We start from the raw sequence: 24,774 nt of genomic DNA, 5'->3' as shown, positions 1-24,774 counted from the left end.
GATGCTTATTTCATATTTTATTTTCAATAATTTATAAAGTGACGATGTTATTCGTAAAATCATTGCATGGAAATTATTTGAAGTTTAAATATAATCCCTTTTTAAGCAATTTTTAGAGAATTCTATGTGTATCTAATATATGAATATTGAGAAGCTTTAGTAGTAAAATATAAGAAATAATATATCATATATGAAATATAAAATTATAGTAACCAAATCATAATTATATCATTAAACTAATGTATGCATTTATATACATTGTATCCACATCAGGAATTATGATGATATCAACATATTAAATGCATATAATATAATGTAATTCCAAATACCCCTTTTTTTAAAAAAGAAAACTTCCATTTCTTAATCTTATAAAACATAAAATAACAAACAAAATGCTATAATCAAAGGGGAAAAGGAAAAGAAAACGACCAATATTTATATTACGAAAAAACATGCTACGAGAATAAGATTATCATATGCGGACCGTTGATTAATTTGGACAATTAAAAAAGGAAAAAAAAAAGTCAAAGTTTGAAGAGCTTGAAATTCAAAGAGTGGTCAGTGGGGGACTTGGCATTTATGATGATTGTGTCAAATTAGATTCTCTGCAAACACACATTTTTGTGTAACCCAAGATTTCAATTCTTTCTTTTCAACTTATTTCTTATTTCTTTTCCCATTATACTTGAAATTCTAAAGAATTCATAATCATAAAAAAGAGAAAATCTCCGAGTTTCAAAATATTATATTTTTAATTTTTGAATTTTGAGTTTGATTTTATTTTGATCATAAGTTTCAAAAGGTTATAATTTTATTATGAGATTTGAGTTTTATTTCAATTTAGTCAATAATTTTAAAAAATTACTTCTCAATCATGTTCAGCTTCTAATGTACATTGTTGTTAAAACATTTAAATCCTAAGGTCTCTTAGTAGTTCAATTATTAAACTTTCTTCTTGTTATAAGGGTGTAGTTTTCAAGATTGAAAATTGAAAGAAGGGGAATTAAGAGAGTATTGAAGAATAAAGGGAAAATAAGGAAGTGTTCACTCATAAATTGAAGTAAATGAAAAAAATGGAGGTAATAACGATTTCTGTTTATATACTAACAATAAAAGTATTTTTGAATTTCTTTTCAAATTTAAGAATATTAATGAAAATTTTAAAAGTTAGGAAAATTTTTTAAACAAAAATTAACGAACAGTACGGGTATTTTTTAATTATTTTTTGTTTAAGAGAATTGATTTTTGCAATGGTGCTTATAGAAAAATCAATTTTTATTTAAAAAACATTGTCAAAAATTATTTCAAACACAGTCAATTTAATCCAAAAAGAAAAAATGGCAATAAACACAACCAGAAACATGAAAAGTGAGAGATGGAGGCAAAAGGTTGAAAATGAAGTAATGATGGGGATTAATTGATTTCCCCAACAACAAACTTTGAAAATTGAGGTTGCCTCTGACCAATGGCAAATGTAGACTCCATAACTATTTTCTTTTCTTTCTTTTGCTTCACAAAGGCATTAGCTTCACTTTTACTAATCAATCAAACACTCCCATTCTTTTCATCATCCATCATCATCAACCAGTAGTAGTACTTGAAATTCACATGTTTTCTACTTTTTCACTCATTACTCCTCAATTTCTCCGTTTCACAACAACGGGTTTTCCTCGTCTCGGAAAGTGATTGTCTCATATCAACCAAGATATGTTGATGCTTTTGCTGCACAAGAAAGCAAGTCGATATTGATCGTAGAAAGATGAAAAGCAAGGAATTTGTAATGACATCCAAAACATAGGAAAAGACAATTCTACTTTTTCACTCGTTACTCAATTTCTCCATTTCGTAACAACGGGTTTTCCTGGTCTTCGAAAGTGATGACCTCATACCATTGAAGATATATCGATATGCTTTTGCAGCACAAGAACGCATGTCAATATTGATCGTAGAAAGACGAGAACCAAGGAATGTGTAATGACATCCAAAACATGGTAATGAACAAAGCAAAACCAACCAGTATATCAAGCAGAAACTCATTCTCTTTTTAACAAAAGAAATGAATAAGAGGAGTTGAGTCATGGTCGCCATGCACAGAACAGCAGCAATCAAAGAGAGGCTCAAAAAGGAGGTGAAAAAAGTGAAAAAAAGAGAAGAAGAAATTACAATAATGTAAATTAAAGCCAAACCAGCTCGGCCATGTCCGGTGGTCCTTCAGACAAGCCTGTACAATCTCTCTCCCTTTCTCTCTCAATCTCTCTGTCTCTCTCAGACCTTTTGTTATTGTGTGAGGAAAATGAAAAATGGCCCTTTTGTTGGGCCTCTCCCTTTTCCATCACTATTTCATAACTCTAGGACTAAGCCTGAAATGAGCAAACAGCAGAAGCTAGACCACCATCAATTCAAACTTCTCTCTAGAAAAAACAACTTTTTTTTTCCTGGTAGACATGAACATGAGAGGTGCAATAATTTACTATGCTCATGCTTTTGTCAGTTCTATTCATGGCTTGTCTCTGATTTATGGTTCTCGGACGGCCCATCCGTCTGCTCTGAACCTGATATTTCTTTCATTGACTCGATCTCCAAGCTTATCGATCGGCTTTTTCGATTTCTTCTATCCTGCAAAGTTATATGTATAAAGATGAACTTTCTACCAGCATCTTTGAACCATTAGCAAATGCCCTACTGCTAAATCAAATTGGTTTCTGAACCATGACTGTTTAGGATGCAGTTTTGTATGATGAAGAAATGAAACATATTGAGATGATATAGTGTAACATAATACTGTATTGATGTAAACTCGAATAACTCAGGTATCGTGGCAGAACTCTCATCTTTCAAGTATTTTGACTGTGTAACTAAGAAAGCTCGATGACATAGCTGCCAACACAGCTATAGCAAAACAGGACCACCTTAAAGTATATACATCTAACAAGTTCCAGCAGAAGTGTCCAAAAACGTGGTCACAGTAAAGACTTGAATGCACTTGCACAAAAATTTAAAAGCCATTGTCCTATACTAAAATATTCTCTTTAAATGACTATGAAACAAAAATTTGGGAAAAGGAGTTAGATAACTGCAAAATTTTCACATGGGAAATCAGAGAAACTTGAATCACATTGTACCCAATGCATTAGACAAGACTTTTGCTTTTAGTGAAATTGAACAGGTGATGCCTAGCTAGACTGGAAGCATGTTCTTTTAAAGAAAATCATTATTGTAGAGCCAGCCTATTAATATCAATGAAATGCTTGAAGTTTAGACAAATCACAATGGACAACAATCAATGATGCAGTAACAGAACAAGATAACGATTTACATACCTCGTGGAGTGGAAATTCATCGGCTTCAAGCATTCTTACAACTTGACTCATCTTGGGTCTTTTGATTGATTCAGGATCAATACACCTAAGTGCAACAAGAAGGGCACGTTTCAAAGCACGAGTAGTTGGCTTGATCTCAAGGTTCATGTCCACAACTTCTTCTGCTCGCCTTGTTGCTACCATCATCTTTAGCCACTCAACCAGATTAACCTGACAAAAACGCAATTTACAAGGTTCAACAAGCAATCGATCGGAGGTAGTGACCAATGATGAACCAGGTAGAATACTTTATGAAATGAGTGTAGTATCCAAAAATATAGCTAGAAAAGCTATTTCGATTATAATTGGAGATTGATTGAAAAGCAAGGATATAGGCTCGTGAAACTAACAAAGGTTACGTAGAAAATACCTAGGAGCACGAGATAACTCTCTCTAAAGAACTCAACAAAATAGCCACATATCAAATATGCAAAAATAGAAATTCCAGCAAAGATAAGCAAAGTTTACCAAGAGATTGACACGAACATGCACAACCATCAAGTTGGGATAGAGTAAAATTCGATTTAATAATAATAACTACCTCATTAGAAGGACGTGCATAATCCACAGGGTCCCTCCCTGTAATTGCTTCTAGCAGGAGAACCCCGAAGCTATAGATGTCACTCTTTTCATTCAACAAGCCCGTATTTGCATATTCTGGTGCCACATACCTGAAATATAAAAAGGATAAATTTTTACTACGGGTCCTGATAAGAGACGGAACAATCTCAATGAAATGAGCTCCATTCATACCCAAATGTTCCCATAACTCTAGTTGTGATGTGACTCTCTCCAGAGCCCAAGAGTTTGGCTAATCCGAAATCAGAAACTTTGGCATTGAACTCATCATCAATCAAAATGTTGCTTGATTTTATATCTCTGTGAACAACTTTTGGTTCGATTGCTTCGTGTAAATATGCAAGCCTGCATAAAGTTAATATGTTTGCATCTCTGTTAATTAAGCCTTTGAGTTTGAGCTAATTGTTGGTTATATTCATGTTGTCTTATGTATGTTAGTTCCTAATGCACCAAGCACACAGCAACTGAGAAGAAATCAATTCCAGAACATATTACTACTAGGACTTTTTGCAATTGATGTGCTATGTTTTAAAGACTTACGCCTTAGCAGTGCCAAGAAGCACCTTCATGCGAGCCTCCCAAGTAAGCGTGCCGTGTTGGCACATGGCTCCATGTAGCCACTGTTCTAGATTGCCATTGTTCACATATTCATACACTAGCATCCTACATGAAGAAATGAGGTAAAGACAAGTTCTCATAGCCTTCAGAGTAATAAGCAAATTTCAGAAAACATAGACAAAAGGAACAATAAAATACGACTTGTGAAAGCATGTATATATAACTTAACAAGACCCAAAAAGGGTTCTGGTGATTTTTTAATCGAGATTAAATATAGATGATGATGAATTTTTTCGTACCTGTGAACTCCTTCTATGCAATAACCCAGCAGTCGGACAAGATTCTTATGCCGAACGTGGCCAATAGCCTCCACTTCAACTCTAAATTCTTTCTCTGCCTGACCCCTAAAAATGCATTTCAAATCATAAAGCAAGTTTTCCAAAAGCACCATGTTAGAAAAGAACAAGATGGTTCTTTGAATAGTAAATCCTTACAGATTATTGAGTAGTTTTTTCACTGCAACCTCAGTGCCATTGATGAGTCTGCCCTTATACACAACCCCATATCCCCCTTCCCCAAGAATATTTTCAGTAGAAAAACGATTAGTTGCAAGCTCCAGATCCCTGAGAGTGAACCAGTGGCCCCACCCAAGATGTGAAATTTCTGGCAAGCCAACTAGAGGAGACGGTGGCACAATTCCTCCATATCCTCCATACGACCTCGAAGCCTGCTTCCGAGCATTTCCAGAGCTTCCTTCTTCCCCTGATTGTGAATTGCCTGCTTTTTCATGTTGGTAAGTGGAGCTGCATTGGCTATTGTTATCAGGTTCACTTGATTTCGTTACAGCCATAACTTCTGAATTTTCATCATTTCTTTTGACATCAACCGAAAGAAGTCTATTTTCAGGGTGGTCATTGGGAGTTTGAATCCCAACCTGATCTATCCTGATATCTTTTGAAAAATTAGGTATTTGGGAAATAGGGAATTTGTCCACAGATCTCTTAGATTTTTTTCTAAACAGGATCCACATAGATAACAAACCAAGAATCAAAACTATAAATGCACCAATGCAAATACAGATCAAAACCCATAATGACAAGCCCCAAAATGAAGTCTTCTTGGATAAATGATCATTCAATGAACTCCCAGACGCCATATCTGATCCACTGTTTACTAAAGTTCCAAGCCAAAGGAAACTTCAAGTTCAAGCTCTTAACAAATTTCAACACATGCCCATCTGGAAATTCAGGTATGAGATAAGGATTAAGGACCTGACAATAGAGAATCAACCAAACATCAGCAACTTTTTTAATAAGAACAAGCAGTTCCATTGATATGAAAGAGATTACAGAAGAAATACTCCAACTCAGGGACTATTATAAAGGAAGTGGAAGAGTTGAGAAATTCTTTGACCAAGAACTCCAAGGTGAAGCAACAAAAACCATTATACCCCATGTCTCACTGAGATCTTTACAAGCATCATCAATTGTTGACTTCTTTTCATTGAACATAATTTTAGGTCATCAACTCTTGTCCAATTTGTCATACAAAAGGGAACTAAGCTGAAAATAAAACAATGAGGAGATTATCTCCATCTGGATAGACTATTGAAGTTGAACCATAACAAAACTCTACCATACAAAATCCCAAATAACAGTTCAGAAACCTAATTTCTAAAACAACCAATAGTGAAGTTCAAATTTCAGGTGTAGACAAAAGACAGAAAGACCCAAAAAAAAAAAAACATGTAAAAACACAATTCCTCGATCCAAACAAGAGACAAGGGCAATGTAATTCGTGTAACACAGAGGGATTTAAAGAACAAGGGATTTACCTCATGTAGTAATCGAAGATAGACCCAGATTTGCCCCTTCCACCAGGAACCCGGAAAGGGAAATAAAGCGAATCGTGTTTAGCCAATGGAGACCCAAAAAGCATTGGAGGGATATGCCAAAATGTTGTCTGAAATAACTCAAACCCAACAAATCCAAAGCCCCAAAAAGATATAGTAAAGGAGTAATTAACAAGTAGGGATAGTGGGCCAAAGAGAAATTCTGAGAATGATAAAATAGAAGACGGAAGAAGAGAAGAAGCACAGACAAAAACAAAAATCTAATCCTTAGAGAGAGAAAGGGGTAGAAGAACAAAGAAGGAAGGGGAGAAAGAGAGAGAGGAATTGAATAAGATAATTGGAAAGGATTTAAAGGGTCAGAAAAGAAAAGGTGGATGAAAATGGTTGGTGGGTATTGTAAGGCAAAGCGTCAAGTACAAAGGGACCTCTTGCAAGCTGGAAAGGAAGCTTGGTTTGCAATGGAGGAAACCACAGAGAGGAAAAACAGTAAAGGAAACGCAAAAAAGAAGCGAACAAGAATAGGACATTCATAACATAAATACGAGCAAAGCAAAGCAAAACAAAGCAATATACGAAGAAGAAGAAGAAGAAGAAGAAGACGAAGAAGAAGAAGAAGAAGAAAGTAAAGTTGTGAAAGAGTCAAAAACTAATCAAAGCCAAATACTGAATTCTCAATCCAATTCAATCTCAAGTCCCCAAAACTCCAAATTCAAAGCCTTTAAGCCGGGTCGAATCGGGTCTTTGCTGAAAAGCAAAATGGGGACACTGATCTAACACCGTTAAGAGCAGGGCATTGGAATGATCTTGATCGTTAATGGCATTAATTCGACAACTGGCTTGTAATCATTTGGAGCAAAAGGAAAAGCCATAACCAAAAAAACGGTGAAAGTAAAAGGCAAGACTGCAGACCAAAAGAAACTAATACGCACTCATCACCAACAAAACAAATAATCAATATCAAAATTTCATATTAATCTTGAAAATGAGGGAGAAAAACCCAGAATTTGATGCTTGATTCTTTAGAAAGTTTTGATTTTTTTCAGATTGAAGATATGGGTAATTTGATGGGTTGAATAGAAAAGAAAATCAAGGAGACAATTGGGTCAACTCAATTTGTTTTGGAACTGGGAATTGATTTTTCTTTTTTCTTTTTGCATTTATTGTTTGGGGATTTTCAAAGTAAAAAAAGAAAAAAACATTGAACAATCCATCAATTATAGCGGCAATTAAAGGGAAAGCCGGCGTGAGAATTGGAATGGACTCAACCTTTTGCAAAACTCAAAATTCTTATTTTCTTGTCAAAATCATTCGTATTCATATTTATTCATAATAACTATGTAATGACGACATGTCGTTTTAATCAGACCGATGCATGATGAATAATCGACATGCCGACTCTATCAACACTATGACTGCACTTTCTCAACTCTCAAGTACTTTTTTCTCTCTGTTTAGTTTAAGAAATTTGCTTCTTTTTAGTTTATGTATTATTGAAATGTATGTTTTAGTCAATGTATTTTTTAAAAATGGCCTATTTTGATCTTTTATTTTTATTTCCATCTCATTTATCTTACTCAAAATTTGACTCAACATTTCATTCACTCAATTTCTTAACTGAGTTTTGTTAGGTATAAAATCTGGGTTAAAAATTACGATAAAGACTAAAGTGATAACTTTTTAAAATTATACTAACTAAAATATAAGTTTTGAAAGTATATATGCTAAAATAAACAAAAGTATATAGGCCGATTTGTTCCACTGGAATGAGATTTTGTTTATTTAGGGCATGTTTGTTATACTGGAATGGGATGAGTTTGACATGGAATGTAATAAAAAACCAATGTTCGGATTGAGCATTTTGGATCCTATTTGTAATACTAAACTCAATCCATTCTAACAGTTTTCAACCAAACCATTTTTCTCACCATTTTCATGTTTCACGATCCCATTTTCGTTATGTCCTCGATATATCACGCATTTCAATGCTCCTTTGAATCCCAATAATCATGATTACATTTCAACTTCCAAAACAACCCATAATATAAAGATCAAAATGAACACTAAGAAACTACATGGACTGAAATAGTATTTAAACAAACAATAACTTAGTCTTTGAACTTTAATTTATAACAACTTAATCTTATACCTGTAAATTTGTAACAATTTAATTCATAAATATTAGTATCTGACAATTTAGTTTTGTACTTTTAAATTTGTAACAATTTACTCTCTATTGTGAAAATCTCCTCAAGTTATTCCAGAACATTTTGGTCTTTGTCATTCATAAATATATTTGGATTTTAATCCGTTTATTAATAAATATATGGTAGGATTGTGAAAAATCTCCTCAAGTTATTCTAGAACACTTTGGTCTTTGTCATTCATAAATATATTTGGATTTTAATCCATTTATTAATAAATATATGGTAGGAGTGAATTAAAACATAATTCAATGGATAACTATCAATTAATTTTATTGGACCAATCTTTTACCTCTGCTTGTTGAACTGAAAAAGTATATATATAGGATAATAAATCTTATAAAGTTCAACGGTATTTTTCATGTTAGGAATTAAATTGTAAAAAAATAATATATAAAAACTTAATTATTATATGCTAAAATTTAAGGACAAAATTGTAATGAAAAAAAAAAACGAACTAAATCGTTATATTTGTTTTTATTTTTCTAATTTTTTGTTTTTATTTCAAAAATAGAGATCTTTTTAAACGTTACAAGATTTGAGTATTGGGAAGGTTTTGTTTGAAAAATGGTTCGATTAGGTGTTAAGGGATTGTGATAATATGGTTTCATTTCACATTCCTTTGAAACTTATTCTCATTTTTCACAAAAAAAAAAAAAAAAAAAGAAAATCCAATAAATATCCTACTTACAAGGTTTAAAATTAGATTGAACATAATTTAAATTTTGATTAAATAATGGATTTACTTTGGTTTTTAAGTTGCCTGAAAATGCAAATAGCAACTAATTTCCTTTAACATTACTCAATGTCTAGTTTATGAAAAAACCACTTCATCTTTTCTTTTCCCATTTCATCTAAATTAAACTACAAATTCCTTTGGCACTTTTTTTTGTTCTCTATTTTCTTTTATATATAAAATACTAACCCTTTGAACTAATTTTGGTTGCTCCTAAGAAATGTTTTTTTTTAGTCAATCAAGTATAAAGCTAGATAAAAAAATCAAGTCTCCTCATCCTAAATGATAGGAAGAATATATACAATTTGGAGAAGGATATAGACCAACGAACAACTCTGAGAAGAAGCCAAAGAGGGTAGGACATGGGTTGCTTTATTCCCCTTACAAACAGAATTGCCCACAAAAGAAATGTCATCGATAAAGTTATAAATATCAAATAATGACAATTCCACCCCATTTATGAGATTAATGACCTCGAGAGCATTCTACTTGACAACAAGCGACGGGTTGGACTCGATTCATTCCTTATAAATAGCATTCAAACCCTCAACAATGGTCTCAACTTCCAAAAGATTGATGTTTCTCTTTCTTTGAGTGAATTTACAACCGCACAACAAGGTCACACCAGTATGATCACGAACAATCCAACCAAGCCCCCTCTTCCCTCCCTGAAACTAAGTCGTATCAGTATTAAGTTTTCAACAATCGACTGAATGAGGGACCCAACAAATAACGGCACGATTAGAAGAAGAAAGAAGAGAAGAAAAGTTATCACCATAATTAGTAGAGTGATATTGTTATTTCTAATGTTAATACGTTTTTTTTATTAAAAAAAATTGTTAAAACATTACTTTTATTTTGCATTAAAAAATTATTTTATTCATTAACATTATCATTTTTTTAATTCAACGATAGACAAGGAGGAGATTAGAAAATCTCTTGGTCAAAAGTATATACACTATATCAATTTAATTTATATTCATGTTGGTCTTTAACATTGATTTAATATAAATTTTGTAGAAAATTTGGTTTGATTATATCTTTTGTTCGTTTATCTTATAGATAAGGTATTAGTGTAGACAAATATAATTTGAAATCATAAATAGTATATAGGAAGTTGTGTCTTGAAATGGGATCTATTATTGAAATGATTAGGACAAAGAAAGTGATAAAAAGTTATGTTATAGTTGAACAACTAACACCGGTTTGGTAATCATTTTATTTTTTGTTTTTGTTTTTATTTTTTAAGATTAAGCTTATGGACACTACGTCCACCTCCAAGTTTCTTCCTTTGTTATCTACTTTTCATTAATTGTTTAAAAAACTAAACCAAAATTTGAGAACTAAAAAGAGTAGCTTTCAAAAAGTTGTTTTTATTTTTGAAATTTGGCTAAGAATTTGATGCAAATCATTGTAAGAAATGTGGATGAAATAGACTTAATTTTCAAAAACAAAAATAAAAAATCAAATGATTACTAAACGAGGTCTAAAATATAAGATTTCAAAATCTAGAATAAAAGTAGGGTATTGAAAGGTGTAAGGGCACAAACATAATGTCTAAACAAACAAGTATCTAATTGAAAATTTCTTTTAGGAAAGTAGATTTTATCTCCATGACTATATCTTCCCCACACTCAAAATATAAAAATAAAAAATTTATTATTCCCCATTTTCTTTTTTAATCAAGAACAAGCCTTGAAAAATGGTAGAAATGGATAAGATATTGTTGTTGGGAATATCCTAGAACTCGCAGTTAATGTTAAAATTTTATTTATCAATAATAATAAGTTGTTGATTTTGCATCCTATTATGAAAATCCAATAAACATATCCATGGCTATAGTCTTAATACTGTAACTTTACGCAGTGACATAAATACGATCAAGTTAACAGTGTATAGCTTAAATGGTCTAATAAGTATATGGATGAAATTGGGTATCTCATCCTGGTAACACTATTGGATTAGCTCACTCTATAGTTGTTACAAGAAGTTGTAAAGTACTACAAACGATGTGATCCACAGATCGTTCATGTTGAGACATGTGAGTGGGGGCATCCTATGCAATGAGTTTGCATATAGATAGGACCATGAAAATAGTCACTTTTCTTTATAACGACTGTTTACTGTTAAAACTGACTATTTCATTTATTAAATAACCTAGGTTAACTCGATCTTAATCCTGAGCTAGCTATGAACTCCCATTTTGAGGATAAGACCGGATGAATAACTGGAGACATGGCTCTGCAAGATAGAATTTACTCCTACCCAATTTAGGGTTAGTAGATAGGTTGTTCTTTTAAGTACTAATTCCAGGTCTTAAACAATCGGGACCCCGCTTTCTCATTGAAGGATCTCATATCTAAGAATTCCATGAGCGTGTACAGATCGCTCCGATCTCACAGTGACCGAAATACAACATTATACATTCATACGAACAGTTATGCAAATAAATCTTAATTAACGACATGCTAAGAACAACAAGTTAACAAAGAGACAGAGTTCTATACCAGTTGAAGACAATCTTCAATTTTCAAAATTCCAATGCAGCGGAACCCTCCAAGTGATCTACCAACGCCCAACGAAAATGTTGACTGCAACAGCACGAACAACACAAACTCACAATCGCAACGGGGACGTCACCACCACTAAAGAGCTCCGAGTATTCTCGGAGTGAAAACCCAAAGGGTGGGCTTTGGTGAATTTGGTAGAGGACAGAGGAAATACGAATCGTGTAGGCGATAAGTAAGTGAGAGGAAAAACAACGCTATCGCATAGCAGAAGTGCTTATCGTTTAGAAGGAGCTACATGATCGTGTAGGATTTGCTGAACAATCATTTAGCTAAATTGGCACATTATACGATCATTTAGAGAAGGTATGCGATCGTGTATACGATAGTGTGCATTCGTTTAGACGCGAGGAAGACGATCGTTTAAGCGGAAAGTGCTATCGTATAGGCTCTTGATTTTCTTTAAGCGATCATTTTCTATTCTCAACAACGTGCGTCCTCTCTTTTCTTTTTGGGACGACGATTCAAAATGAAACGATTTCATTTTTATTTCATCGGTTATAATAACCGACAGTTTCCCACTAACCCATGTCCAAATGTGGAAATTTGCTTAATTATCATATAATTAACCAATTAACTAATAATAAATATAATCATATTATATTTTTTACCTTATAGTTTGATATCACATATCTACTATAGTATTTTCTCCTCTACTTGATATAAATCATATTTATATCTAATTTCCTGCAAAATAATGTATCTCATACATTTAGCCAATTATATCATATATAATTAACCAGATTAATTATATCATATATAATCAAACTTCCTCCTGTCAATTTGAATATTTCAAATTAACCCAAATACTGGTTCTCAACTTTATCCAAGCTACCCAGGGGACCTAATGGACCTGTTGCTCGAAGCTTCAATGGTCCGTGAATAGCTGACTAAATTCTTTAGCCACGAGATCCACCATCTGTTAACTGTCAAGCATTCCACTAAAGAGCAACAGCTGAACTCTTCTTAACACAAATATATTTCTATGTCCATCGAATATAACCAATCATGAGTATGATGACTCTTCACAGATGCTCGTAAGTACAGTTAAGCTAAATTACCATTTTTCCCTTGTAGTTACATCTCACTCCTTAAGTACCACTGATTCCTCTAATGAACAATACAACATAGTTCAACTATGTGTGAACACCTCTCGGGCCAAGAGAAGGTGTGTGGTGCCACATCGTTCAAGCCCCGAAATCAGCCCTTCAGGGAGCCATCTATCTACTTACCCCTGCTTTGAGGAAAAAGTGAATTCCATCTTGTGTAGTTGAGTTTCCAGCTCACAAATCAGATGAATCCCTAAAATGGTAGGTTTAAATCGGTGACCGAGCCACTCGCACCCACACAAATCAAAAGACCACCCTCAATGGCAGAAGTTCCCTACTTATTTAGGCTTGAGGTCATGTTACCTATGGTCATCCTAGTTAAGTGAAGTCTCTGTCATGAACGGTGTTATATAACGAGACGTTAACACTTCGTGGTCAGATCTTATACAGACTCTTTGTATAGGACGTCCCCCGCTCGCATGTCCCCAACACGAATGATCAAGATCAGACCATCCGTGACAAGTTACAACACTTGTGACCATTCCACAAAGTGGGTCACGTCCGTAGCGTTACCAAGATAAGGTTTCCCTCTTATTTCCATATACTACAGACCATTTTGGTTATCACTCAAGACATGATCCACTTGTATGTCACCACATACATGCTTGAGTCACATACAGATAACCAGGGATTTTATGTTTATTGGTTTGTGGTAAAGCAAATAAAACAAACAATTGAGCAAAAATACAAGATGTGAAGTAAATATCATATATTAACAACACAAGCGTTCGCATATAATGTTTACAAACTACAGAACACGAGACTTTAGGGCATCAACCCAACAATCTCCCATTTGTTCTGAAGCGAAGTGAGGTGTACAATACACTAGTACAAAACAATAAACTAGGGCATAAAATCCCAGTATAAGAAAATCTCCCACTTGCCCTAGTCCAACCGCGGGCGATCCTGTAGACCCATCCTCCATAGGTGACCCTCAAATACTATAGCCATGAGAGCCTTCGTAAACGGGTCAGCAACATGAAAATGGCCTGGGTTAGACTGCATCTCATCTCCTCAACATCTTGAGGCGTCTTAGGACACATTTCCTTAGACAAAGTGACTCCATGCCTAAACGGCAGTAGGCCCCTCCTGGAGTCTTGCATCGAGTACTTGAGCAATAACTTGTCAATGTACGATGCTTGAGACAATTCTAGCACTTTGTTCTTACGATCCCGAAAGATCTGTATACCTAGAACAAACTGAGCCTCTCCCAAATATTTCATTTAGAATTGGGTCGCTAGCCAGTTCTTAACTGCAGTCAGTAGACCTACTCATTCCCAGTGAGTAGGATATCGTTTATATATAACATTAAGAAGACTATTAAAGCGTTGATGATCTTCTTGTAAATACAAGGTTCATCAACGTCGCCTTCTCGATCAACATCCTCCATCGCCTTCTTATAAGACAATGGATCCTCAACGTCGCCTTCTGCTACCATAGCAAGGATTTCCGTGAAACCCAGATAGCGAACGGATGGGTTCGCAACCCTCCCACTACGTCGAGGTTCCCTCAACTCTTGAGGTGGAACCGACCTACTGGATAAACTCCCATCAATAACTCTTTCTAATGTAGCAGGCCCTTTAAGAACTCTTGTTGAGTAGTTTCATTGGAAAGCTCACGCAACACGACTTTGCTTCGTCAACTGTGCTCCCTTATATGATCATCCTCAAGGAAAGTACCATTTGTTGAAACAAACACCCTATTTTCTTCGGATCATAAAAATAACCCCCTTGTGTACCTTTGGGGTAGCCTACAAAGAGGCATAACCTCGACTGTGGTTCCAACTTCTTGGGATTAGCTTCAAGCACATGTGTAAGGCAACCCCAAATGTGGAAGTGACGTAAACTAGCTTTACGCCCGTTCTACAACTCTAGAGGTGTTCTCACAACACTCTTGGAGGGAACATAGTTGAGTATGTATACTGCAGTCTCCACTGTGGAACCCCAAAACGAGTCCGGTAAGGAAGCGTAACCCATCATTGAACGAACCATGTCTAACAAGCTCCTATTTCTCCTCTCCGCTACACCATTCTGCTGAGGTGTACCCGACGCTGAGAGTTGGAAAACGATTCCATGTTCTATCAAATAGTCCTGGAATGCCGAGTCCAAAAACTCTCCACTTCAATCTGATCGAAGTGTTTTAATCCGTCTATCTAATGTGTTTTCAACTTCAGCCTTGAACTCTTTGAACTTTTCAAAGGATTCAGACTTCCGTTGCATAAGATAAACATACCCGTACCTTGAGTAATCATCAGTAAAACTGATAAAATACTCATAGCCACCTCGATCTCACACATTCATTGGACCACAAAGGTCAGAATGTACTAACTCAAGAGGCTCCTTGGATCTATAACTTTTGCTAGTAAAAGGTCGTTTAGTCATCTTACCCTCAAGGCAAGATTCGCACACTGGTAAAGAATTTTCTTCTAACTCACTTAGAAGTCCATTCTTCACCAATCTCTCAATCCTATTGAGATTGATGTGCCCTAAACGAAGATGCCAAAGTTGAACATTTTCTTTTGGAGGGAATTAATGGCTAACGACCTTAGCACATATAAATTCGATTCCAAATTTGCTGTGCAAATAAAAAACACCATCTTTATGAATAAACGCTTTATTCACTTTAAAAGAGATAGTATATTTACATTGCAATAAACACTTTACAGAAATTAGGTTCCTCTTAAGTTCAGGAACAATATATACATTATGTAATACAAAAAACCTATTATGTAAAACTAACTGGAGTCCTCCCACTGCCACAGCTGAGACGAGGTGCCCGGTGCCTACTCGCATCGTCATCTCACCAGCCTCTAGCTGTCACCAAGTTTTAATCCCCTGAAAAGAAGAACAAACATGGTTAGTGGCGCCTGAATCAATTATCCAGGCAGAATCATCATTCTCCACTAAACAAGTTTCAAGCACAAGTAAATCACATTTACCTTTATTGGCCTTGGCTGCTTTCTTCTCTTTCAGATACCGAGGACAGTTCCTCTTCCAGTGTCCATCTTGGTTGTAATGGAAACACTTTCCCTTAGCAATTTGTGGATGCCTACTTGGGGCGACAAGCGGTGGGTTAGCAGTTTTCTTTTCCCTTACCACCCTTCTTCTTCTTCCCTTTGTAAAGTTAAAAGCAGAAGGTGCAGACTTTGGTCTTGAGGTCGAACCTCTATGGAACATCCTAGAGGATGAAGCAACATTTGCCTCACCCTTCTGCCTCTCCTTACTTTGCAGTAAAGATTGGTATGTCTGCAACTCGTTGAGGAGAGTTGCAAGGTTATATTTCACTTTGTTAAGAATCACATTGCTAACAAAGTGCAGGAAGCTCTCTGACAAAGAATGCAGGATTATGCTGACCTGGCTGCCCTTATCGATGATAGATCCATTCAACTCCGCCACATTAAAGTTGACCATCATGTTTAGCACATGTTCACGAACAGAGGTGCCTTCTTCCATTTTAGAGTTGAATATGTATTTAAGAGCCTCATGCATAAGCTGTTCAGACGATTGTCCAAACATCCCCCGTAGGGACTCCATGATCTCACGCGTTGAGATCATAGGCTCATGTTTCTTGGCCAAAACTTCAGAAAGACTTTCCAAGATGTAGGCTCGGGCCTTCTCATTCGCCCTTCTCCATCGTTCGTATGCCTCTCAAACATTTAGAACGGCATTAGGAGCTGGAATAAGAGGACAAGCCTCCGTGAGAGCAAACATGAGATCCTCGATGGTCAAGATCGTCGTGATCATGTGTTTCCATGTTGCGAAATTACTGCCAGTAAATTTTTCGACGCTTAGCAATGCTAACGTAGTTGTTGCCATTTTGAAAATGTTGCTGAAAATACGAACAAAACTTTATTAGAATTTGCTAAACCACTTTTAAACCAATCAGTTTTGCAAAACAGTTTCAAGTACCCTAAGTTATAGACTTCTATTTTGCAATGATGTCCCAGTGAGGCAACATAAACGCCACCGGTGGGGTGATCAGTTACCCCTTCGCTGGGATGGGTAGAACCAACTTTTGGAACTATACCTAACAGCCACCATTTTTCGGTCAATAATTGTTAACCTTTAACTATTTCGCGTAAGTGTAACCCCTCGCTTTTGGTGCCAGAGTCTCGCGCTAATGAGCCCACCGTAGGGAAGAATCAGATTAGGACAAGAGACTAAGTTACCTTATCCTCTTATAGAAGATCAAATAAAGAAACGCGCAAAACTGTCATCCTTTAGGGGGACACTCCCAGTGTGCCTCGAGGCGATTCGCAGTAACCTCATTCAACCTAACAAGGGAGTTCGAGGGATATGTTGTCGCACTTTTGCTCCCACTTACTATGAACACTCTCTCCATCCACCTTGATATTGACCTACCCAAACACCATCCGTTGGGGGGATATACCAAAGGTACCGTAAGGTCGAGGATAGATCTCACGGTGTGGACTATTTAGGAGAAACGTGAAAGGTTTAAGTGAAGCATCTTATGCTCCAAGTACCTCCCATTGAATGTTCTACCTAGGGGTTCATTAACCTAGACAATCTGGCTACTGATTTTAGTCTAAGTCATCTTTTTAAACTCTTCTCATAAACAACGTTTGTCTATGAAATATGAACAAGTTCAAGTAGTCACATTTAAACACTTTAATGGACTGTCCTTAACTTACATGCATGCTTCAAATCTATCTAATTCACCTTTCCAGGTAAGTTTCCAGGTAGGAGTGTTACGTTTCCGTCAACTTAAATACCCCAGCCTAGACAAAACCCTCCTTAGACAAAAGATCCCTTATAGATAGATTTGTTACGCTTTAACCTTTTATTAGCCAATTTAATCCTATTAAACTGATTAAAAGATTAAAGCCTTAGGGTTGCCGTATTAGAACCGTGATCTTAGGTCTATGTGATCCAATTTTTAAACACTTTAAAACCATGAATTAAACCTAAGTGAGCATGCATGTCTTTCTTATTTCTTTTAGTTCTAATTTCTCTTTAACTTTTAAAAAGAAACAACTAAAACCATTGCGTACAACGAGGCGTTTATAACATTTATAAAATAATCTATGTGTCATGCTTCATGCAATGTCCAGTCGTTACTATATATAACTTTTATATAACGCGTAACAACCTTGCAAACATGCTATCATTCATCCTTATACTATAACAATTATAATATAAAGATGATGCATGTCAATGCTTTTTATGCATACATAAATATAACTCTTATATTATATGATGCATGAGCATGCTCTTACATAATTAACTCATGCTTCTCTAAATTATAATAATTACAATAAAGAGATGATGCATGACCATTGCATAACCTAAGGTGGATTTACTATATGTGCATACCATATGACATATAAAAAGTATACATCGCATGTAATAAATAGAGGATTAATGGACCGGGATGAGCCTTTACGAAAATCGAATGAAAAAATCCTAACTATTACATTTTTCATCGAGCAAACCGGTTCACAGGCAGACCGGGTCTTGAACCGCCAGGAGGTCTTCATCGTGTAGCAAACGCCAGTAGGTAGACGATCGTGCAGCGTGCACTAGACGATGGGAGCATAAGTAAACGATCGCGTAGACGACGACGAGGCTGCAAAGCCTGATCGTCTATGCGATTGTGTAATGCGACGACAGGTAAACGATTTACCTTGCGTTACTAAGTGATCGTTTAGTCAATTACTAAGCGATGAAGCCTTCTGACCTAAATGATCGTCTAACGCGCACGTTTTAAATGATACGCGAGCGTCTCATCGTATAAACGATGCGTGCAACCAGGTAAACGATTTACCTTGCGATACTAAGCGATCATTTAGTCAGTTACTAAGTGATGAAGCTTGCTGACCTAAATGATCATCTAGCGCATGCGTTAAGCGATCTGCGAGCATCTCATCGTCTACACGATGCGTGCAACCAGGTAAACGATTTACCTTGCAATACTAAGTGATCGTTTAGTCAGTTACTAAGCGATGAAGCTTACTGACCTAAACGATCGTCTAGCGCGTCCGCACGCTAAACAATACTCAGCGATCGCGTACTCGATCGTCAACCCGATGCGACCAACTCTTGATTACATTCCCCATCGTTTAACCGATGCTTTCATCAGCGATCGCGTACTCCTTCATCTTTACGATGCGATCAACAGCGATCGTATAGAACATCTTTTGCATGATGCGATCAACCCTAGATCACCTACTTCCTCGAAGAACCGCAACGCTTGCCTAGATCGCGTACCACTCATATGCAACGCTTGCACAGATCTGTTTCTATAACGAACAACTCAAAACTCCAAAGAAACTTTGAATACATACTCGATAACGATTATTACTGCCCAAAAACACAGGGGCCTTTACAAAAAATCGCAAATGTAAAAGAATTTAAATCAAACTGAGGCTTAACATCCCGAAAACATCCATTAATCCGCACATCCACAGCAAAATTTAAATATTAAACCAACGTAGAAATACACCCACCATGATAGTAAAAGTCATTTCGTTGTAACAAATGAAATCGGTGTATCAAAACCTGGCTCTGATACCAATTGAAGGATCTCATATCTAAGAGTTCCATGAGCATGTTCGGATCACTTCGATCCCACAGTGACCGAAATACAACATTATACATTCATACGAATAGTTATGTAAACGAATCTTAATTAACGGCATGCTAAGAACAACAAGTTAATAAAGGGACAGAGTTCCATACCAGTTGAAGAGAATCTTCAATCTTCGAAACTCCAACGCAGCGGAACCCTCTAAGTGATCTACCAACTCTCGGCAGAAATGTCGACTGCAGCCGCATAAACAACGTGAACTCACGATCGGAATGGGGACGACACCACCACTAAAGAGCCCTGGGTATTTTCAGAGTGAAAACCCAAAGGGTGGTCTTTGGAGAATTTGGTAGAGGATGGAGGAAACATGAATCGTGTAGGCGATAAGCAAGTGGGAGGGAAAACGACGCTATCATATAGCAGAAGTGCTTATCGTTTAGGAGGAGCTACATGATCATGTAGGATTTGCTGAACGATTGTTTAGGAAAAGTTATATGATCGTTTAGCTAAATCGGCACACTATACGATCGTCTAGAGAAGCTATGCGATCATGTATGCGACAGTGTGCGATCGTTTAGGCACGAGGAAGACGATTGTTTAGGCGGAAAGTGTATCATATAGGCTCTCGATTTTCTTTAGCGATCGTTTTCTATTCTCAACAACGCGTGTCTTCTCTCTTTTCTTTTTGGGACGACGGTTTCTCACTAACCCACATCCAAACGTGAAAATTGACTTCATTATCATATAATTAACCAATTAACTAATAATAAATATAATCATATTATATTTTTTACCTTATAGTTTGATATCACATATCTACTATAGTATTTTCTTCTCTACTTGATATAAATCATATTTATATCTAATTTCCTCCAAAATAATGTATCTCATACATTTAGCCAATTATATCATATATAATTAACCAGTCCAATTATATCATATATAATCGAACTTCCTTTTGTCAATTTGAACATTTCAAATTAACTCAAATACTGCTTCTCAACTTTATTCAAGCTACCCAGGGGACCTAATAGACCTGTGGCTCGAAGCTCCAACGGTCTGTGAATAGCTGACTAAATTCTTTAGCCACGAGATCCATCATCCGTTAACTATCAGGCATTCCACTAAAGACCAACAGCTAAACTTTTCTTATCACAAATATATTTCTATGTCCATCGGATACAACCAATCATGAGTACGATGACTCTTCACAGATGCTCGTAAGTTACATTTGGGCCAAAATACTGTTTTGCCCCTGTAGTTATATCTCACTTCTTAAGTACTACTGATTCCTCTAATGAAAAATATAACATAGTCCAACTATGTGTGAACACCTCTCGGACCAAGAAAAGGTATGTGGTGCCACATCGTTCAAGCCCCAAAATCAATTCTTAAGGGAGTCATTTATCTACTTACTCCTTCTTCGGGGAAGGAGTGAATTCCATTTTGTGTAGCTGAGTTCCCAGCTCACAAATCAGATGAATCCCCAAAATGGTAGGTTTGAATCGGCAACCTGACCACTCGGACCCATACAAATCAAAGGACCGCCCTCAATGGCAGGAGTTTCCAACTCACTCGGGATTGAGGTCATGTTATCTATAGTCATCCAAGTAAAGTGAAATCTCTGTCATGAACGATGTTATATAACGAGACGTTAACACTTCGTGGTTAAGTCTTATACAAACTCTTTGTATAGGACGTCCCCCGCTCGCATGTCCCCAACACGAATGATTAGGATCAGACCATCTGTGACAAGTCACAACACTTGTGACCATTCCACAAAACGGGTCGCGTCCGTAGCGTTACCAAGATAAGGTTTCCCTCTTATATTCATATACTACAGACCATTTTGGTTATCACTCAAGACATGATCCACTTGTATGTCACCACATACGTGCTTGAGTCACATATAGATAACCAGGAATTTTATGTTTATTAGTTTGTGGTAAAGCAAATAAAACAAGCAACTGAGTAAAAATACAAAATGTGAAGTAAATATCATATATTAATAACCCAAGCATTCGTACATACTGTTTACAAACTATGGGACACGAAACTTTAGGACATCAACCCCAACACTCATGATAAAGTAAGGACTTGATTCATAGATATTATGAATCAAAATTTTTCATTAGAGGGTTAGTGGGAACTTAAGGAACAAAATGTCATCACAAGGGTAAAACGGTTATCTTGACCCAGCTGTGATTACAAATAATCTGTGAAGGATCGGCTTACTGATTATGGTTGTATAAAGTGGACATAATATATCTATAGTGAAGGGAGTTCAACTATGGGCTATAGTGGAGTGACCCATTAGTTAACGAATGGGGGTTAATTCAGTCTAATGAGTTTATCCAATTAATCTCGGATCGTTGGAGCCCATGATCTGTAGGTCCGCGAGGTCCCCCTACTAGCTTGTAAATGGATAAGCTTTAGAGTAGCTTGATAAGTTAATTTGAAACATTCAAATTAGAATTAAACGAAATAGGAGAATTTATATTTAAATATGATTAAAATATATGAAGATGGATTTGTGTAAAAATTAATTTAATATTTGATATTAAATTAATTAGAATTATTTATCGATTTTATTAGAAAATTAATTTATGAAATTAATTTTATAAAATTAATAATTTTTTCAGTTTTAATCAAATTGGATTTTGAAATCATTTTGATGTAAATTGAAAAATAACAAAAATAACACAAAATGGAAAAATCGAATTTTCCATTACCCATCTTCTACTAGCTCACACAAACACCACTTCCTTTGGCTTCAATTATTCTAAGCATGAGCTGCAACTCATGCAGTGATCTTCTTTGCATGTTCACTTGCAATAAATAAAGAAGATTGGAGTGGAATTGAGGCATGCATTCAAAAGAGATTTTACTGAAAATTTCAAGTTGAAGAAAAGTTCTTCAAACAGTGTGGTGCAGTGTGCTTCTCTCTGATTTTCTGCTGCTTCAAGTTGTTCTTGAGTCCCACAACTTGTTCTAAAGCTCCAAGAGGATAGTGGGGGAAGATCTTGAGGTGGTTCACAGTGAGTTTTGAAGAATACAACTGTTGTTGATCAAGATCTTGAAGAGTTCTATAAAGGTATGACTACAAACCCTTTTATATTAGATGAGTATGCTTTAGTTTCTACCAAAATTAATGAATTTGAATGCTTATTGATCATTGTTGCTTCCAGTACATGTTGATACACTCTTACAATTGTCAAGTTGTAATATAACAAAAATAGTCTTTCATTTATCCTTTACTTGTTTGTAACATATTATAGTTACATTTTCAACCACTATATGTAAAAAGGTTGTCGCAAAAAATACAACTATTTGTTGTTTAAAAAAAAAGCTATGAATTGGAAAACCAATTCATTTATTTGTCAAGACTTATACATCTCCACTCCAGCTCTCTCAAGTTCAACTATGTACTATTTACATCAAAACCTTAAAAATTGAGAACTTTTAAAATGGTGGGCGTAAGAATCCACAATAGATTATATCCTTTTAAGTCACAATTTTACCATACCCTTTTCTTGGAACTAGTGTATATATTTATATGCAGGAAATAGTACATTTTTTGTCTCTAGGTTTTGATTATAGTATCTATTTGATCTCTAAACTTTAAAATGTTACATATTTAGTTCTTAAATTTTGAGTTTTGTTTCAATTTAGTTTCTAAATTTTTAAATGTTACAATTTTACTCTTGAGATTTGAGTTTTATTTCAAATTGATCTCTAATTTTCAAGACTTTACATTTTTAGCCTCATTTTTTTTAATAAATACTCATTTTCAATCATTGGCGTTAGTTTCTATTAATTAATTTAAAATAATTATATATTAAAATTTTAATTTAATTTTAAAAGTGATAAAAATAATGAAACTTAATTATTATAATTCTTTTAAAAATTTTTAATTTATTAAAATAAATTAACTCTAAAGATGGAAAGTGAGTATTTAATGAAAAATTGAAGTTAAAAGTGTAAATCTTGAAATATAGGGACCAAATTAAAGCAAAACTCAAATGTCAAGGATAAAATTGTAGCATTTTTTAAAACTTAAGAACTAAATTGAATCCAAGCATCAAAATTTAAGTACTAAATGTATAATATTTTGAAAGATAGGGATTAAATAGAAACTATACTCAAAACTTACCAAAAAAATATATTTTTTTCTTATCTATATATATAATTTGAAAACACCATTTTCACTTGGCTAATTCATTTCATTGAGACTTTCAAATGATCTTTAAATAGAAATAAAATGTTAAAAGGTGTTTAAGGCGTTGAGTGTTATTAGAGTATGTGGATTATTTAATTTGTATATAAAATAATAAATAATGAAAAGAAAGGATGTAGTGAGAAATAGTAAACACTATAAAAATTCGTAAACTCTATAACAAATGATGCTTCAAACATGGAGTTGGATATAATAGTGGCTCTACCCACTTGAAGTTGGGAGCCCTAATTATAGGAAAATTGTAAAAAAAAAATAGCATCATCAACTTTCCATCTTTTAAAACTAATACGTTTTTTGAAAAATCGTTAAACTAGTTTTTCTGGATGAATCTTGGGCTAGATCGACCATCGAAATTTAGTTTACAAAATCATTTTTTCTAACTTAATGATTGTTTTGGCCCTAATCTATCCAAATTTTATATACTTTCAAATTTTATCCAAATTTGATTATCTTTACCAAATATTATATCAATTTTTTTTTTTAAAAAAATGAATAGTCTTTCCAAAAATTTAAAAATCAAAATCAATAATCCATCAAAAAAAGGTCATTTGGATAATTGGTAAATTGATTTGGAAATTAAAAATTGGACTAAAGATTTAAAAAAGTTACATTTGGTAAAGATAATTGAATTTGGAAAAAAAATTGAAAATATTTAGGAATATCCCATAATATTTTGAAAAATTACTAGAATCCCGGTATAATATCTCTGACATGCATTGAAAAAGGTCCAAAAGGGCCAAAACAATAAATTAGAAAAAACCAATTTTTTAAACTAAATATGGGCACCCGAGATGGACCAAAAAAAACTATTTGAGTTTTCAAAGAGGTACTAGTTTTGTAAGTTAAAAACGGTGTTATTTGTGACAATTCCCCGAATTATAAATTACTAAATTGATTTGTTTTAAAAGATTGATAATAAAAATGTTAGATAAGATGCAATTTACATTATCTTTTAAGTTGAAGAGTAAGTGTAGATAAATAGATTGGAACCTCTAATGTAACGGGGAAGGGCATTCACAACACACCATCA

General features: G+C 34.8%; 1 protein-coding gene across 3 annotated transcripts; it reads right to left on the bottom strand.

Annotated features, from left to right (window-relative positions):
• Positions 1–2,138: 2,138 nt before the first annotated feature.
• Positions 2,139–7,637, bottom strand: LOC120088361 (putative receptor-like protein kinase At2g42960). 3 transcript variants are annotated; one of them, XM_090305785.1, is made up of 9 exons: positions 6,331–7,557; positions 5,947–6,058; positions 4,991–5,767; positions 4,796–4,900; positions 4,479–4,601; positions 4,113–4,283; positions 3,901–4,030; positions 3,321–3,530; positions 2,139–2,616 (listed from the first exon to the last, which is right to left on the bottom strand). In XM_090305785.1, the coding sequence occupies exons 3-9, from the start codon at positions 5,650–5,652 to the stop codon at positions 2,494–2,496; spliced, it is 1,524 nt and encodes a 507-aa protein (XP_090161911.1). In that variant the 5' UTR covers positions 5,653–5,767; positions 5,947–6,058; positions 6,331–7,557; the 3' UTR covers positions 2,139–2,493. The 3 variants fall into 3 exon arrangements, with proteins under 3 accessions (XP_090161911.1, XP_090161910.1, XP_038901517.1); XM_090305784.1 differs by having other exon boundaries at positions 5,857–6,058; positions 6,331–7,529; XM_039045589.2 differs by lacking the exon at positions 5,947–6,058 and having other exon boundaries at positions 6,331–7,637.
• Between the last annotated feature and the right edge of the window lie 17,137 nt (positions 7,638–24,774).

Source organism: Benincasa hispida, chromosome 10 (assembly GCF_027475165.1).
Source record: "Benincasa hispida cultivar pf3 chromosome 10, pf3_genome.v1.1, whole genome shotgun sequence".
Lineage (NCBI taxonomy): Eukaryota > Viridiplantae > Streptophyta > Magnoliopsida > Cucurbitales > Cucurbitaceae > Benincasa > Benincasa hispida.
The sequence above is the reverse complement of the archived record's forward strand: the minus strand, read 5'-3'. Positions and strand labels throughout refer to the sequence as shown.